The 17,711-nt window shown below is 42.8% G+C and overlaps 1 protein-coding gene across 1 annotated transcript in view; it reads left to right on the top strand.

Moving 5' to 3' along the window:
* The window catches only part of CDK15 (cyclin dependent kinase 15), an 87,423-nt gene that overhangs the window by 47,655 nt on the left and 22,057 nt on the right, over positions 1-17,711 (top strand). Inside the window, exon 10 of the mRNA XM_043910630.1 lies at positions 534-597. Coding sequence (XP_043766565.1) covers positions 534-597 — 64 coding nt within the window. The remainder of the gene's footprint in view (positions 1-533; positions 598-17,711) is intronic.

Genomic DNA, 17,711 nt, shown 5'->3' with positions numbered 1-17,711 from the left:
GAAACCAGGAAAGCTGGTGGTATAAGTCAGTTTAAGGGGGCCACTGGTATAAATCCCATAATCTGAAGACCAAAGAACTAGGAGCTCCAAAGGCAAGAGAAGATGGATGTCCCAGCTCAAAAACAGAGACAAAAAAATTGTGCTTCCTCCACTCATTCTATTCAGGCCCTCTACCAATTGGATGATGCCACCCAAATTGGTGAGGGCAGTTCTCTTTAGTCTGTCTACTGATTCAAATACTAATCTCTTCCAGAAACACTCTCACAGTCACACTCAGAAATAATGTTTTATCGACTGTCTTGGTCATCCTTTAGTCCAGTCAAGTTGACACACAGGACCATAGAAATATACTGCAATTTTGCCTGTGAAACTACAAATGTTGGCAACCCTAAAATTTCTTTCTTGCCCACATCAGCTGGCACAATGTGACATACATCCAGCTTTTCCCTGTTCTTCCCCCATATGTCCTCCACGTCTCCACACCTGCTCCATCCACTCCATCTCTCCCCGCATCTTTCTTTGTCTTTATATAGGTGCTGGGAGTCCCCACAGAGGATACCTGGCCTGGAGTTTCCAAGCTACCTAACTACAACCCAGGTAATCTTGATTTAAGCTTCCAAAAGCTCTGTGAGTTACCAGTGTGAGAGCGCTGGCCACACGAACGAGGTATTTTCCTTTAATTGTTAACAGTGTAGACAGATTTTTTTAGACTGTTATATTCCCTGACTAATCTTTTTATGAGGAAAACATTGAAATAGTAGTTGAGGTTAGATCAGTTTTCCAACTCTGTAAAACACAAGTAACAAGCGAATAACAACTGGGAATGACTATTACTGTGGACTCCACATCCATTTCCAAACACCCAGTGGTTTGAGTGGAAAACTCAAAAGAGGGTCTCATTTTTGAGCCCGATGACTATCATTGAGTCTATTTGCTAGATTATTGTACTTCATAAAGTATAAAAAGAAAGCTAGAGGGGAAGTAGAGGTTCCCTGGGCCTAGGACAGGCCAGGTAAGATGTCTCTAGATTATACAAGAATTCATTCACTGTCTCTAGACCTAACACTTTGTCATTTTCTGTCACATATTTGGTCCTCCAAGACTGGCTCCTAGGGGTGGATTTGGAAGTGTTGCAAATATTCCAAGGAGGATGTTTTTGAGAAATGGTCCCAAGGACATGCCAGAGAGGTCAGATTACCCAGTTGTCACTTCAAGGACATTGAAACAAAAGAGAGGAGGCAAGCAGTGAGCTATAGGATGAAGGACCACATCATGGCCATACCAGAGCTGGACCCTTACAGGCAGGATTAAAGGGGAGGTAGATATGTACCATGCCGGAGACCTGGGTTTGATCCCTGGGTTGGGAAGATCCCCTGGAGAAGGTAAAGACTACCCACTCCAGTATTCTGGCCTGGAGAATTTCATGAACGGTATAGTCCATGGGGTCGCAAAAAACCGGACACGACTGAGCGACTTTCACTTTCACTTTCAGATATGTACACGATTAGGAGAATGTGGCCCGGGTTTGCTTTCCCAGTCTTGATATCCTTCCATTGTCCCATGACTAAAAATGGAATTTCCCCAAATTGTTGTCATTGCTAACTTTGGTATGAGGTTATCCTGGAGGGACTTTTATGAGAGTAAGAAATTGTAGGAAAATTTTAAAAGCAATTAAAGTGGAAAACAAAAGACATAGGAGGCTAGGAATTTTCTTTTTTCCTCCAGCATCTAATACTTTCACTCAAACAGCTGTACATAGGGTTCAGTCATCTCGAACTGACTAGGGTTATGGAACACCTACAGCAGCTAAAGACCAACTCTAAAATCATTTCAGTTGCTTTGTGAATGATCTATATGCATTGCTAGATGGGGTTTGGGTCATTTACAAATAGTTTGCCATTTATAATTAGCACTTGAGAAAAATGTCACTCTCTCACCTCAGGGCTTGGAATAATGCCTTTTCCATTTGGTCTGAGACAGAGAGAAAAGAGACCAGGCTTTCAGAGAGATGATGGTCCAGCTGACAACAGAGCCTATCTCCAGGTGCTTCAGTTTCTAGGAGAACCTGGGTCGCATCTTTTTCCACCCTGCCTGTACCCCCTCCCTACCTACTCTGCTCTCCAGGTGAAAATGGGACCCCTCAGCTTCCTAACGTAGGTGCAGGCAGAAGTTTAGGGTCACATATGGGTTGTAGAAAATAATTGGAATGATCTCAAGACAAAGCTGTCACGGTGAGCATATGCTATTCCTTCAAACTTGAAGTATTTAGGTTTCAGGTTGATTCCAGCAATAAACAGTGATCCTTGGTGAGAACAATAATGAAAGGAACTTGTCCAAAATGCTTTCCTGCCAGATTCTGTACTAAATAAGATAACTGGGTTCCAATAAACCAGCGAGAAATATGTTGCATTTTTCATTTTGTTGTCATTTCAAAGTAATATGCAATTTTTTATTTATGAAGAGAATTCTCCAGGCCCAGCATCAATAGGGTTCATACTCTGCATTGTTTTTCTAGTAAGGATTCAATTTAATTCAAATAAGTCAAAAATTTTTGAGCACCTACTATCCGCCAGGCATTGTGTTTTATGTTGGGCCTGCATAGACGAATTCGGCACATTCCTGTATCTCTAAGAGGTTGGGTTTGTAATCACTCAACTGCAGTCTTTCACCAGCTCACCTTATGAGAGGGTGCTCATTTGCAAACCCCACTTCCATGGGCTTGGACAGTGTATAGACCATGGGCCCGGCTAGGCTTATGGAGGGAAGCAAATTGTAACGTTAGTCACAGCCAAGATGTGTAAACTTGAGCTTGTAAATCTTAGAAGTCCAGCATATCCTGAGCGTGGGGTCAGTGCTATTGATAGGTCAATCATAAGGAGTATGTTTTAAAGCAACCACCCACATATGTGTTCCAGGAACATCCCCTCTGTGAATTAAGAAGTCCCTTCAAGCCATCCCCCACCTATGCCTATTCACAAGCCATTGCTGCTACCTGCAGGCACTTGAGCTCCAGTGATTAAGGGACCAGAATAGGGGATGGGAGCCAGATCACAGAGAACTCTTAACACCATTCTTGATGAGATTTCCATCCCTTTCCTTTTCATTCCATGGCCCCCCAAACTTTGAATTCAGCAGTACAATCACGCTGAGGGAGCTGGAGAGCTCAGGGCCTAGAGAACCATCCAGTGTCCATTTGTGTCCACTCTGCCGTTTCCAGACCTTGTCTGGACTATGTACAAACAACACAGTTTCTGTTTATACAGGTTTTTTAAAAAACACCTGGTGTTGACCCAGCTGGACAGGTTTCTCTGACCAGTCCCCTCTTTTCTTGGGGTGCTGATGAGCAGGGCTGTCAGTTTTCTCACCATCAACTCAGACTCCCTTGCCAGGTTAAATCTGGCCAAGGAAAGAGAGGCATATAATTTTATACCCTAGTCTTTCTTTCCTTCTTTCTTTCCTTCCTTCTCTCCCCCACCCCCACCCCCCATTTTAAGCAAGCTGGCTGAGAACTCTGTGTCTTCCACTTCAAAGGGCCAGTTGTCTTATTTTGATGTGGGCAGATTGAGAAGTAGGCTTTGAAAAGTAGGCTTTTTTTGTTTAATCTTTTCTCCTGGGATAGCTTTCAGAGCAATATATCCAAGTGTCAGTGAGGGGGTTCTGACGAGCACGGATTCCCAGACTCTCAGCAGGATCATTCTCTAACAGAAATATAAAAGTGAAATATTAAAAACCCTGGGACGTGAACTCCATCTGCGGAGTAGCCAGTCTTGCCTTGCTTGCACCATGGGAAAAAAAGATCTCCTTGAAAAAAGAGGGAGGAGAAAAAAAAGTGCTTTGAGTAAGAGGTTTACAGGTTTAGTAGAGCATAGTAACATCCCCTCAAAGAAGTGGGTGTTGCTCCGTGACCCCCCAAAACGCTCCTCCTTTGACTCAGCCGCCAGAACACTCGCCCTCCCCGGCAACACACCCCCTTTTCACATGCTAACTGAGGCGCCTGTGATTGGCTGAACAATAAACTGGTCACACTTGCTAAAGGCCTGCCATCTTGCACACAATCAGCCAAGACACATTAATCAAACTGGCGGGAACAGGGGTCTGTGCTGGCCTCCTGCACGGGGGGAGGGGAGAAGTTCCGTGACCCTTAGAGAGAGTCCACAGGAAGCAGTGATAAAGAAGGCATGCTGGAGAAAGTCTGAAAACGCTTAAAGCCCCAACTGATGCCATGTCTGGGACGCACTGGGTTTTTGACACAGAGGATCCCAGAAGCTTAGCGCAAACTGGGTATTGGTCTTGACTGAAGTCTGCCAATGCAACAGTAGTGTGAATTTAAAGGGTGGACCCCTATAGGCATTCTTACAGAGCTTTCTCAGGCCTCTTAGCTTCCCCTCCCGCTCCCAAGAAAATGACCCTCTCCTTTTTAGTCTCAAATACTTTGGGCCCAACTGGACCTGGTAAGAATAAAATGTACGTAAGGGGTAGAGATCCCTGGGCCGGGAAGATCCCTGGAGAAGGAAACAGCAACACCCTCCTATACTATCACCTCAAGAATCCCACGGACAGAGCCTGGCAGGCTATAGTCCATGGAGTTGCAGAAGTGTCGGACACGACTTAGCAACTGCATGACGACAGCAAGGAACGATGGACCTTTCAGGAATAATTAAGAGAAAGTATTGACTGGCAAAGTATTGGTCCTAAACTAAATATTTGGAGGACATTAAAAAGAGTTAATTTTGAGCGGAAGAAAAAAGTTAACATTTGTACTTTCAGGGGTAATGTCTTCTGACTTTTCGAAATTCCCTTTAAAAAGCTCTGCCAATGGCAGTATAGAGCCAATAAGATCATACCTTAAAGACCAGTTTGCTAGAGGCTCACATAAGGCTTTTAAGAGAATCAACTAAATATTTAGACATTTCTTAGGTAAAGTAAACGGAGGCCTTACGCCTCTGGACCTTGTCCAGTCACCATCTCGTTAGATGCAAAGATCCTGTGATAAAGAAAAACTTTTTTTCTGCCCACATGATTGCAGCCCAGTTGTGGTTTTTTAATGTGTCATTGATTGTTTCATCCAACTCCTTTTGCTCCCCTGAAAGGGTCTGTCGTGGCTCTGTTTGCTTCCTTAAACATGGTTTTTGAAAGCACTCACGCTGTGTGAGCTCAAATCCTAGCATTAATGTACTGCTGGGTTCATTTCACCACGCTCAAAAGCGCCTAGTTTAAATCCCTCTCAATTCCATTTGAGGCACCAGAAGACTTTATCCTTCTCCACTAATGGTTCCAAGTTTACATCTAGATACTGGGGGTCAAGGACAGGAGAGGATTTAGAAATAACAGTGCATGACATTAGTCAATGCATTTGCCAAATTGGCAATTAGTTCCTGATGTGCGTGCAAAGCATTTTATTTCTGTCTCTTTGATGACTGTTCCTGTTGAGAAGGGAATAGAATCCACAGAGGCCTTCAAACTTTTAAAGAAATATCTGCTGAAAATCATGCCTGATTTGTGACATGAGCTCAGCTGCAGGGAAGCATCCGGGATTATCCTGGTTCTTTCAGCCCCAGGAAAGAACGCCCCACATGGAAAGACTTTCCACTGGAAGAACTTAGTAGAAATCAAAAGGCAGGAAAGCAGTTCTAAAAGCCCTGCAGGGACCCAGATTCAGATGTCCTATAAACGATAAGCAAATGGATCCTGCTGACACCTAGTTATTTTCAGTACGTCTGCTTTTTCAGTTTTTGACCACCAGGTGGAAGCAAGAAATAACATGGACGGAATACTGGCATCAGACAGCATTAAAACACAGCAATCTAGCCCCACCCTGGGAATGTTTGCTTTTGACCTGAAATCCAGCATAAGCGTTTCACTTCGTGCAACACCACTACAGGACAGAGGATGATTAAGAGTTTAAAATGATCTTTGTCCGTGTTGCGGTGACCAAGAGCTACCATGCTTTGGGCTCAAAGGGGTCTGAGTATGTCTTTGTGTGTTTGCCGTGAACATCAGCATCCACTCGATTCAATGAACTGTCAGACAAGGGAGTTCCTCAGTGGGCTGAACTAAGGGGAAGGATACTGATAAGAGATTTTAATTATCGGCATCAATTCCAGGAGTGGTAGGTCCACGCTCCATCTGGCATCCTCTGGGGGTGCTTGAGGAAGTTATTCTTTTCCAGTTCCCTAATCTGTAAAAATGAGAAAGATCCTATGATTTAAGATATGTTCCCCCTGGGTTGGGAAGATCCCCTGGAGGAGGGCATGGCAACCCACTCCAGTATTCTTGCCTGGAGAATCCCCATGGACAGAGGAGCCTGGCAGGCTACAGCCCATGAGGTCGCGAAGAGACAGAGAGGCGAAGCACAGCATGGCATAGCGTACTGTCTGCTGGGGTCCATGCTGGTCCGAACAGCACAGTTTTACACCTGAGGAAAGAGAAGCTTTCTCCCAGGTCCATCCAGAAGCATTTCCTAGGCTGGGAAATGGGTCCATCCAAAGCCAAACCTTGTTCTCCTTCTAGTGACTATGTTATGTCCCTGTCTCATTGTGCAGCCAACAATGATTTGATATATATATATTGCAAAATGATTAGCACCATAAGTTTAGTTAACATCCACAATGTCTAACTTTTAGGCAGTGCCCAACAAAAGGTAGTTCCCATCCTTTTTTTTTTTTTTAACACAGTGTGGAAGTTCATTGAGCTGCTCCGTGACCCGCCGGGGTTTGGACTCAGTGACGGGTACGTGAGAGACGACGCTGTGCCGGTTTTCTGTTTGCACGGGTTCCCAGTTGCTCAGTCGTGTCCGACTCTTTGCGATCCTGTGGACTGTAGCCGGCCAGGCTCTTTTGTCCTTGGGATTCTCCAGGCAAGAGTACTGGAGTGGGTTGCCATGTCCTCCTCCAGGGGATCTTCCCAGACCAGGGATGGGACTCACATCTCTTATGTCTCCTGCATTGGCAGGCGGGTTCTGTACCACTCACGTCACCTAGGAAGCCCCTTCTTTCTGTTTAGCTCCCTTAAAACCCTTGACTTCCTTCTAGATGTCAGACACACCTCCTAGGCCAGAACTGATTTGATTTTTGCTTGCTTGGGCTTAAACACTGCCTGAATTTACACACTCTAAGAGTTGACCTGCCATTTTCCAACACCTACCTGAGTCAGTCTGAGCACATAAGGCTGTCCCTTCTGGTGAAGGCTCTTTTCTCCTCACCTTGAACCACCGTGAGACACCAGCCCATGCTGTGGCCACAGGGCTCTCCCCCTGGAGACCTTTATTATCTTCATGGTGGGTGTCCAGTAAGGACTGCTACATCACAGACGGTAATCGTGTTGTCGTTGTTGGTTTCACCTAAATCTTGATACAGTGGAAAGAGCACTAAAGGTTTCTGCAATGCAAACCTGACCACTTCCAGTGTCTCTAGTATCTTACACTTGCCCATGTAACTGTCACATAAGAGTAAATAGATATCCGTTAAATGAAATCAATAACCAGAAGTGAGGAAACCTGGGTTCCAGTTCCAACTGTATCCTCTGAACTAATCATCCTTGTTCTGCCTGCTTTATCAAGAAAGTACATGTAAGTTACTATTCACCTTTTGCTGGGTAAAATAACTGTTGTTTATCTGCTAACATGGTTAGCAGAAGGAGAACAAGGTTTGGCAGTGGACTGACCCATTTCACAACCTAGGGAATGCCTCTGTGTGCACCTGAGAGAGAGCTTCTCTTTACTCAGGTGTGAAACTGTGCTTCTCTGACCAGAATGGACCCCAGCAGACAACATAAGTTAGTATGAGTTAGGCACTTTACTGTAATACTGAATGGTTTGCCTTGGAAAAGACCCAAGATCATTCTGTCATTTTTGAGATTACACCCAACTACTGCATTTTGGACTCTTTTGTTGACCATGAGGGCTACTCCATTTCTTCTACAGGATTCTTGCCCATAGTAGTAGATAGAATGGTCATCTGAATTAAATTGGCCAATTCCCATCCATTTTAGTTCACTGATTCCTAAAATGTCGATGTTCACTCTTGCCGTCTCCTGTTTTACCACTTCCAATTTACCCTGATACGTAGACCGAACATTTCAGGTTCCTGTGTAGTATTGTTCTTTTACCACGTCGGACTTTGCTTTCACCACAAGACACATCCATAGCTGGGCATTGTTTCTACTTTGGCTTAGCCTTTTCATTCCTCCTGAGAAACCTGTATGCAGGTCAAGAAGCAGCAATCAGAACCGGGCATGGAACAACAGACTGGTTCCAAACTGGGAAAGGAGTGCATCAAGGCTGTATGTTGTCACCCTGCTTATTTAACTTTATACTGAGTACATCATGCGAAATGCCAGGCTGGATGAAGCACAAGCTGGAATCAAGATCACTGGGAGAAATATCAATAACCTTAGATATGTAGATGACACCACCCTTATGGAAGAAAGTGAAGAGGAACTAAAGAGCCTCTTGATGAAAGTGAAAGAGGAGAGTGAAAAAGCTGGCTTAAAATTCAACATTCAAAAAACAAAAGTCACAGCATCTGTTTCCATCACTTCATGTCATATAGATGGGGAAACAATGGAAACAGTGACAGACTTTATTTTCTTGGGCTCCAAAATCACTGCAGATGGTGACTGCAGCCATGAAATTAAAAGGCACTTGCTCCTTGGAAGAAAAGCTATGACAAATCTAGACAGCATATTAAAAAGCAGAGACATCACTTTGCCAACAAAGGTCTGTCTAGTGAAAGCTATGGTTTTTCCAGTAGTCATGTATGGATGTGAGAGTTGGACCATAAAGAAGGCTGACCATTGAAGAATTGATGCTTTTGAACAGTGGTGTTGGAGAAGACTTCAGAGTCCCTTGAACTGCAAGGAGATACAACCAGTCCATCCTAAAGGAAATCAACCCTGAATGTTCATTGGAAGGACTGATGCTGAAGCTGAAGCTCCAATACTTTGGCCACCTGATGTGAAGAGCTAACTCCTTGGAAAAGACCCTGATGCTGGGAAAGACTGAAGGCAGGAGGAGAAGGGGACAACAGAGGATGTGATGGTTGGATGGCATCACTGACTCGATGGACATGCGTTTGAGCAAGCTCTGGGAAATGGTGAAGAACAGGGAAGCCTGGTGTGCTGCAGTCCATAGGGTCGCAAAGAGTTGGACATGACTGAGCAACCAAGCTACAAGGCACTTTATATACATAATTCTACTTGGCTTGACTACAGCCCTATTGGATAGGGGCAGTTTTATCATTTCTACTTTATAGATGAGAGAGCTGAGGCTTGGGGAGGTATGAGCTTTGCCCAGGGTTACCTGGCCAGGGTGACCCAGAATATCCAATCTGTTGGACTCCAAGTTGGTGCTCATAGGTAATTCCATAAGCAAATATGATTTCCAAGGGCAAATATAATTTGGTAATAAAGCAATGCCCTAGGCTGGCATTAGCCAATAACATTTTTCCATGTTCATTTTCAAATGATTATGTCCTTTAACCCAGATTTGCTTTTAGAATCTGTGAGCTTGGCAACATGTTTCTGGAGTGTAATGTGAGTGGAACCCCTGCCCTGGGACCCCAGCAGGCAACCCCTCCACCCCTCACTGCAACTAACGAATCCACGATGTTCACGGAGTCTGAACCACCATCAGACTCATCTCTGTCACACTTCTGGAGTGTGGCAAAAGCTCTTGGGAGTTACAATTAACATCTTTATTAACCTGCCCCCCAAATAAGGCAGTGAGATTTGTTATATACATGGCCCACTTTGATCTTCATTAATAGTCTCTACATTTATTTTTAGTTTTCTCATCTTTAATTTATTTTATTTCAATAATTAGTTTTTTTTGGGGGGGGGGGAACTGGATGATCTCAAAGTAATTAAGATTATGAAAAATTGCAAATGAAAGAAAGCAGGTTGAAAAGAATCTTTTTCCAAGTAACATCCTGCTGTGTTTCTTCCCAGTTCAAGAAAAAAGCCTTAAGGTCATAAGTATCTTGGATCTGGTTCAAAACAGGCTCCTTCCCCATAGCCAGTGCCTGGCATCATGGATCTCTGTAAGATATACAGAGGGAATCACAAGTGGGCTGTCTTGAATTACTTTTACATTTTAAGAATAAGATTTAGTAAATTTATCTCATTTTCAATTTTTTCACCCAAGCATCAGTTTTTCATTTGTTCAACAAATATTTATTGAATGCTAGATGCTGGGACTGGGATTCAGAAGTAAATAAGACATTGATACCTGCCTTCAAGGCATACAGTCTAGAGGGAGAAACAAATAAATAATACAGTGTGGCAAGTATTATTATATCAGGGTCCCCTGAGGACCTCTAGGACCACTAGGAAAAAATGCCTTGGTTGTCTGGGGAATCTAGGGACTGTTTGGGAGAAAGGGACATGCACAGGGTTTCAAGAATCATGAAGTGGGCTTTCTCTACGTGAGCAAGAGGGGAAGGACATTCCAGACAAAGGAACTCAACAGAGGAGGAGGGAAGCAGGTTTACTAAATGTAAAAGCAGGTAAATTGCTCAGGGAAGCTAGAATGTTGGCTTTGTGGTGACTATTACTAGAGGTTGGGGCTTCCCAGGTAGCTCATTGGTAAAGAATCCACTTGCTAATTCAGGAGACAGGTTTGATCCCTGGGTTGCAAAGATCCCCCGGAGAAGGAAATGGCAACCCACTCCAGTATTCTTACCTGGGAGATCCCGTGGACAGAGGAGCCTGGGGGGGCTACAGTTCATGGGGTCACAAGAGTCAGACACAGCTTAGTGACTAAAACAACAATTGCTGGAGATTAACCTGGAAGGGTAGACAGCAACCAGATTGGAAAATTATTTGGAAACATCCTAAGGATTAGATTTGACTGATAAGCAAAAGGAAGGCATTGGATGGTTGTTAGTAGGGAAGAGATATGGCAGGATTTAAATTTTAGAAAAAATTGCTTGGAAGGCTTTATGTAGAGTTAAATTGGTGGTAGTCAGTATGGCATGCTCTAGATTCTGGATGATAAGTAGGAAGTGTCAACCAGAGCAGTGGCAATGGATGAGGAATGTTGGAGCAAATCTAAAAAGCAAGAGGGTGATACAGTCAAGGGAGGTTGTAGCTGACTGGATTTGACCTGTGAAAGAGAAACTGAAATCCAGTGGGTGAGAGAAGTATAGTACCATTTACTGGCACAGGAAACAAAGTGAGGGAGGAACAGATTGTGGGGAACATAATGAGTATAAGCTATCTGTGAGACCACCAAGTGGGGATATCTAAAAAGCAATTATAACAGAAAGACAAGCCTGTGGGGACCTCCCTGGTGACCCAGTGGTTAGGACTCCGTGTTCTGACTGCTTAGGGGCTGGGTTCTATCCCTGATAGGGAAACTAAGTTTCCCACAAGCCATTCAGCATAGCAAAAAGAAAGAAAGAAAGAAAGAAATAGAAGCCTGTGATTGTAAGGGTCTAATATAAAAATACAAAATTGGAAGTCATCTGCTTAAAGTGGTATTTTTAACTCCAGGTGTGAATTCAGTTGCCCAAGGGAGAGTATGTAGAGAAAGACTACAATGCAATTCATGGGAACCAATACTGAAGGACCTGGTAGAGGGAATGGGTTCTTTGAAAGCTGAGAAAGAAGAGCCAGAGGGTCTGGCAAAGACCATGATCCCATGAAAATCATAAATTAGGGGAGTGGCTCAGACGGTAAAGCGTCTCTCTGCAATGCAGGAGACCCGGATTTGATCCCTGGGTTGGGAAGATCACCTGGAGAAGGAGATGGCAACCCACTCCAGTACTCTTGCCTGGAAAATCCCATGGACGGCGGAGCCTGGTAGGCTACCTTCCATGGGGTCACAAAGAGTTGGACACGACTGAGCGAGACCTCCAGTACCAAGTACCATGTCTGTGCATTTCCAGCACTGAACACAACAGCTGCATGCGGGGGCTGTAAACATTTGTAGAGACTACAGGGGAAATGATACATGTTGCCAAATGATGCATCATTAAATACCATAAACACCGAATAGCATGATCAAGCTATAGTTCAAACATCGACTTTGAAGGTGGACAGACATTAAACGGAGCACTGCCTCCAGGAGAGGGGAGACTCCTGACACCTTCTGTCTCCTCCACCCTCTCCATCCACGCACCAGGAGCAAAGCCTAGCTTCCCCTTCTGCCATACAGAACATTACCTTAGGAACAGGCTTCTGAGGATGGAATACTTTCTTAGAGAATCCACAAAAAGTTTTGATGCACGGTTAGAATAGTGGGTGGGGCTTCCCTGGTGGCTCAGGCAATAAAGAATCCGCCCACAATGCTAGAGCCCTGGGTCTGATCCCTGTGTTGAGAAGATCCCCTGGAGAAGGAAACGGCTACCCTCTCCAGTATTCTGGCCTGGAGAATTCTATGGATTGAGGAACCTGTCAGAGGACCTCTGACAGTCCATGGGGTCACAAAGAGTTGGGCACAACTGAGCGACTTTCACTCTCTCTCTCTAGAATAGTGGTAAGCCTCCAATGCGGATTGAAGTGCCAAGTAGCGCCCTGCATGAGAGCACTGACTTTTGGCGTCCCAGTGATACTCAGAGAGGAATTGAGAGCCTGGTAATGCAAAGCCAAGTTCAGACGTCTTGAGCAAAAGACTAAGGCAATTTCTAAGCCAGCCGTCTGAGAAAGGAGGGCGAGCAGCTGGGAGGATGTGAGTGTGTGTATATGGGCTGAGGCTGAGGGTGAGATAGAAGAGCTACAGATTTTTTGCAAAGCCACTTTAAAGTTCCTGCTGGAGATACCAAAATAAGGCTAACAGCATTATCAACTATCTAAATATATGATATCTTAAGAATGCATTGGTTTTGGGAAATTCCAGAGGTGTAGATCAGTAGACCGGGCTATAAGATAAGCATAGGGTAATTGTGCTAAGACTATAGTAACTAGAAAATGTTTCACTTTGAGCTAAGGCTCCAAATGGTCATAGTGATATTTTATCAACCAACCAACAAACCTCTGTTGACTTGAATCACTTGTGAAATGAGCTTTCTTAAAGGTTTATGAAAAATGCATTATTTTACTGTGGTAGCAACAGTTGGGCCCTCATTTTACTTTTACTCCATTCAGTTGGGAAATTAAAATGTTCAGCTTTTATTTATTTATTTATTTGCCACTTTATTTTTTAACTGAAGGATAATTGCTTTACAGAATTTTGTTGTTTTCTGTCAAACATCAATAAGAATCAGCCATAGGTACACCCATGTCCCCTCTCTCTGGAACCTCCCTCCCATATCTCTCCCCATCCCACCCCTCTAGATTGTCACAGAGCCCCTGTTTGAGTTCCCTGAGTCATACAACAAATTCCTATTGGCTATTTATTTTACATATGGTTTGTAAGTTTCTATGTTACTCTCTCCCTATATCTCGCTCTCTCCCTATATCTCACTCTCTCCCTCATCCCCTTCCCCCCATCCATAGGTCTGTTCTCTATGTCTATTTCTCCATTGCTGCCCTGCTAATAAATTCATCAGTACCATCTTTTTAGATTCCATATATATGCAGCAGTATACAGTATTTATATTTCTCTTTCTGACTTACATCACTCTGTATAATAGGCTCTAGGTTTGTCCACCTCATTAGACATTGAGGTGGCAACTGACTGCATTCATTTTTATGGTTGAGTAATATTCAATTGTCTATATATGTACCACAGCTTCTTTATCCATTCATCTGTCAATGGACATCTAAGTTGCTTCCATGTTCTAGCTATTGTATATAGTAACAATGTAAATTACTATTGTAACATTTATATTACTATTACAATTACTATTACTATTACAGTGTATTACAATTACATTACCATTGTAACATTACTATTGTAACAATGTAAATAGTAACAATGTAAATGTACATGCAATTCAATGTAAATAGAACATTGAGTTACATGTGTCTTTTTCAATTTTGGTTTCCTCAGGCATATACCTAGGAGTGGGATGGCTGGGTAATATGGTAGTTTTATTCCTAGTTTTTCAAGGAATTTCCATACTGCCTTCCACAGTGGCTGTATCAATTTACATTGCCACCAGCAATGCAAGAGTGTTCCCTTTTCTCCACACCCTTTCTAGCATTTATTGTTTGTAGACTTTTTGATGATGGCCATTCTGACAGATGTGAGGTGATATCTCATTGTAGTTTTGATTTGCATTTCTTTAATAATAAGTGATGCTGAGCATCTTCATTTATTTGCTATCCATATGTATATCTTCTTTGGAGAAAAGTCTGTTAGGTCTTTTTCCCACTTTTTGATTAGGTTGTTTGTTTTTCTGGTATTGAATTGTATGAGCTTGTATATTTTGGAAATTAATTCTTTATCAGTTTTTTCCTTTGCTATTATTTTCTCCCATTCTAAGAGTTGTCTTTTCACTTTGTCTGTAGTTTCCTTTGCTGTGCAAAAGCTTTTACATTTAATCAGGTCCCACTTGTTTATTTTTGTTTTTATTTTCATTAGTCTAGGAGGTGGGTCATAGAAGATCTTGCTTTGATTTATGGCATTGAGTGTTCTGCTTATGTTTTCTGCTATGAGTTTTATAGTTTCTGGGCTTACATTTAGGTCTTTAATCCATTTTGAGTTTATCTTTGTGTATGGCATTAGGAAGTGTTCTAATTTCATTATTTTGCATGTAGCTGTCCGGTTTTCCCAGCACCGCTTATTGAAGAGGCTGTCTTTGCCCCATTGTATATTCTTGCTTCCTTTGTCAAAAATAAGGTACCCATAGGTGCACAGGTTTATCTCTGGGCTCTCTGTCTTCTTCCATCAGTCCGTATTTCTGTTTTTATGCCAGTACCATACTGTCTTGATGACTGTAGCTTTGTAGTATAGTCTGAAGTCAGGAAGGTTGATTCCTCCAGTTCCATTCTTCTTTCTCAAGACTGCTTTGGCTATTTGGAGTCTTTTGTGCTTCCAAATGAATTGTGAAATTTTTTGTTCTAGTTCTGTGAAAAATGCCATTGGTAATTTGATAGGAATCACATTGACTCTGTAGATTGCATTTGGTAGTATAGTCATTTTCACAATATTGATTCTTCCTACCCAGGAACATGGAATATTTCTCCATCGGTTTACATCACCTTTGATTTCTTTCACCAGTGTCATAATTTTCTGTATACAGTTCTTTTGTCTCCCTAGGTAGATTTTTTCTCTAGATATGTGTTGTTGTTGCAGTGGTGAACGGGATTGATTCCTTAATATCTCTTTCTGATTTTTCATTGTTAATATATAGGTATGCAAGTGATTTCTGTGTATTGACTTTGTATCCCATGACTGCTGATTTCACTGATTAGCTCTAATAATTTCATGATAGTTTCTTCAGGGTTTTCTATGTATGGACTTCCCTGGTGGCTCAGATGGTAAAGCATCTGCCTACAATGCGGGAGACCCATGTTCAATCCCTGGGTCAGGAAGAGCTCCTGGAGAAGGCAATGGCAACCCACTCCAGCACTCTTGCCTGGAAAATCCCATGGATGGAGGAGCCTGGTAGGCTGCAGTCCATGGGGTCACAAAGAGTCGGACACAACTGAGCGACTTCACTTTCACTTTCTTTCTATGTATAGTATCATGTCATCTGCAAACAGTGAGAGTTTACTTCTTTTCCAATCTGGATTCCTTTTATTTCTTTTTCTTCTAATTGTCATAGCCAGGACTTCCAAGACTACTTTGAATAACAGTGATGAGAGTGGACACCATTGTCTTGTCCCTAATCTTAGAGGGAATGCTTTTAGTTTTTCACCATTGAGAATAATGTTTGCTGTGGGTTTATCATACCTGGCCTTTACTATGTGGTGAGGTAGGTTCCTTTTATGCTCATTTTTTGAAATGGTTTAATCATAAATGGGTGCTGAATTTTGTTGAAGGCTTTTTCTGCATCTATTGAGATGATCATGTGGTTTTTATCTTTCAATTTGTTAATATGCTGTATCACATTGATTGATTTGCATATACTGAAGAATTCTTACATCCCTGGAATAAACCCAACTTTATCATGGTGTATGAACTTTTTAATGTGTTGTTGAATTCTGTTCACTAGAATTTTGTTGAGGATTTTTGCATCTATGTTTATCAGTGATATTGGCCTATAATTTTCTTTTTTGTTGTCTTTGCCTGGTTTTGGTATCCGGGTGATTGTGGCCTCATAGAATGTGTCTGGAAATGTTCCTCCCTCTGCAATTTTTTGGAAGAATTTCAGAAAAATAGGCATTAGCTCTTCTCTAAATGTTTCATAGAATTCCCCTATGAATTCTGAAGCCATCTGGCCCTGGGTTTTTGTTTATGGGAGATTTTTTATCACAGTTTTGATTTTGTAATTGGCTTGTTCATAATTTGTTTCTTCCTGGTTCAGTCTTGGGAGGTTGAACTTTTCTAAGAATCTATCCATTTCCTCTAGGTTGTCTACTTTATTAGCATATAGTTGCTCATAATATTTTCTTATGACCATTTGTATTTCTGCTTTGTCTGTTGTAACCTCTCCTTTTTCATTTCTAATTTTGTTGATTTGATTTTTCTCCCTTTTTTTCTTGATGAGCCTGGCTAGTGGTTTGTCAGTTTTGTTTATCTTCTCAAAGAAAATGTTCAACTTTCAAACTTGCCTTTTGCAATGTACTTTGCTCCTCCTGCCTCAAATACCAATTGAACTCAAAGGAGAACCCCTTTAAAGAGAATGCAGAAGGAGATGGAGAAAAGAAAAGTGAAAGTGAAGTCGCTCAGCTGTGTCTGACTCTTTGCAACCCCATGGATTGTAGCCTATGGAATTTTCCAGGCAAGATTACTGGAGTGGGTTGCCATTTTCTTCTCCAGGGGATCTTCCTGACCCAGGGATCAAACCCAGGTATCCCGCATTGCAGGTAGAGGCTTTACCTCTGAGCCACCAGGGAGATGGAGAAGAATCTGGTCTAATGATTTACCATCATCTTTGGAAGGAAAAGGATAATAAGCTACCTACAAATCTATGATTTGAGAGGTTACTGAAGCCAGAGAAACAGACTTGTCTTGAAATGGCACTGGGTAAAATGACTGTTTTCCAGTGGTCATGTAGGGATGTGAGAGTTGGGCCATAAAGAAAGCTGAGCACCAAAGAATTGATGCTTTTGAACTGTGGTGTTGGAGAAGACTCTTGAGAGTCCCTTGGACTGCAAGGAGATCCAACCAGTCCATCTTAAAGGAGATCAGTCCTGGGTGTTCATTGGAAGGACTGATGTTGAAGCTGAAACTCCAATACTTTGGCCACCTGATACAAAGAGCTGACTCATTGGAAAAGACCCTGATGCTGGGAAAGATTGAGGGCAGGAGGAGAAGCGGAAGACAGAGGATGAGGTGGTTGGATGGCATCACCGACTCGATGGGCATGGGTTTGGGTGGACTCTGGGAGTTGGTGATGGACAGGGAGGCCTGTCGTGCTGCAGTTCACGGGGTCGCAAGGAGTCAGACACGACTGAGCAACAGAACTGAACTGAAAATGACTGTTTGCGGATCACTCTTTCATTGATCGCTTGCAGTTTAACTACTGGGAAAAATCAATGGGGGCAAGGCAAGGTCACTCAGCAGCAAATTATCTGCATAAGTGTGGAGGGCTGGCCACAGACAGGCATAGGGCTTGCCTTTATAACAGCAACCTGGTTGACCCTGGACCCCTCAGCCCCTCTATCTGGGCTCACGTAGCTACAGAAGAGATGTGGAAAGAGAGTCAAGCCCAGTCTACACA

Source organism: Cervus elaphus, chromosome 8, assembly GCF_910594005.1.
Source record: "Cervus elaphus chromosome 8, mCerEla1.1, whole genome shotgun sequence".
NCBI lineage: Eukaryota > Metazoa > Chordata > Mammalia > Artiodactyla > Cervidae > Cervus > Cervus elaphus.
This window is presented reverse-complemented; position numbering and strand designations above follow the sequence as displayed.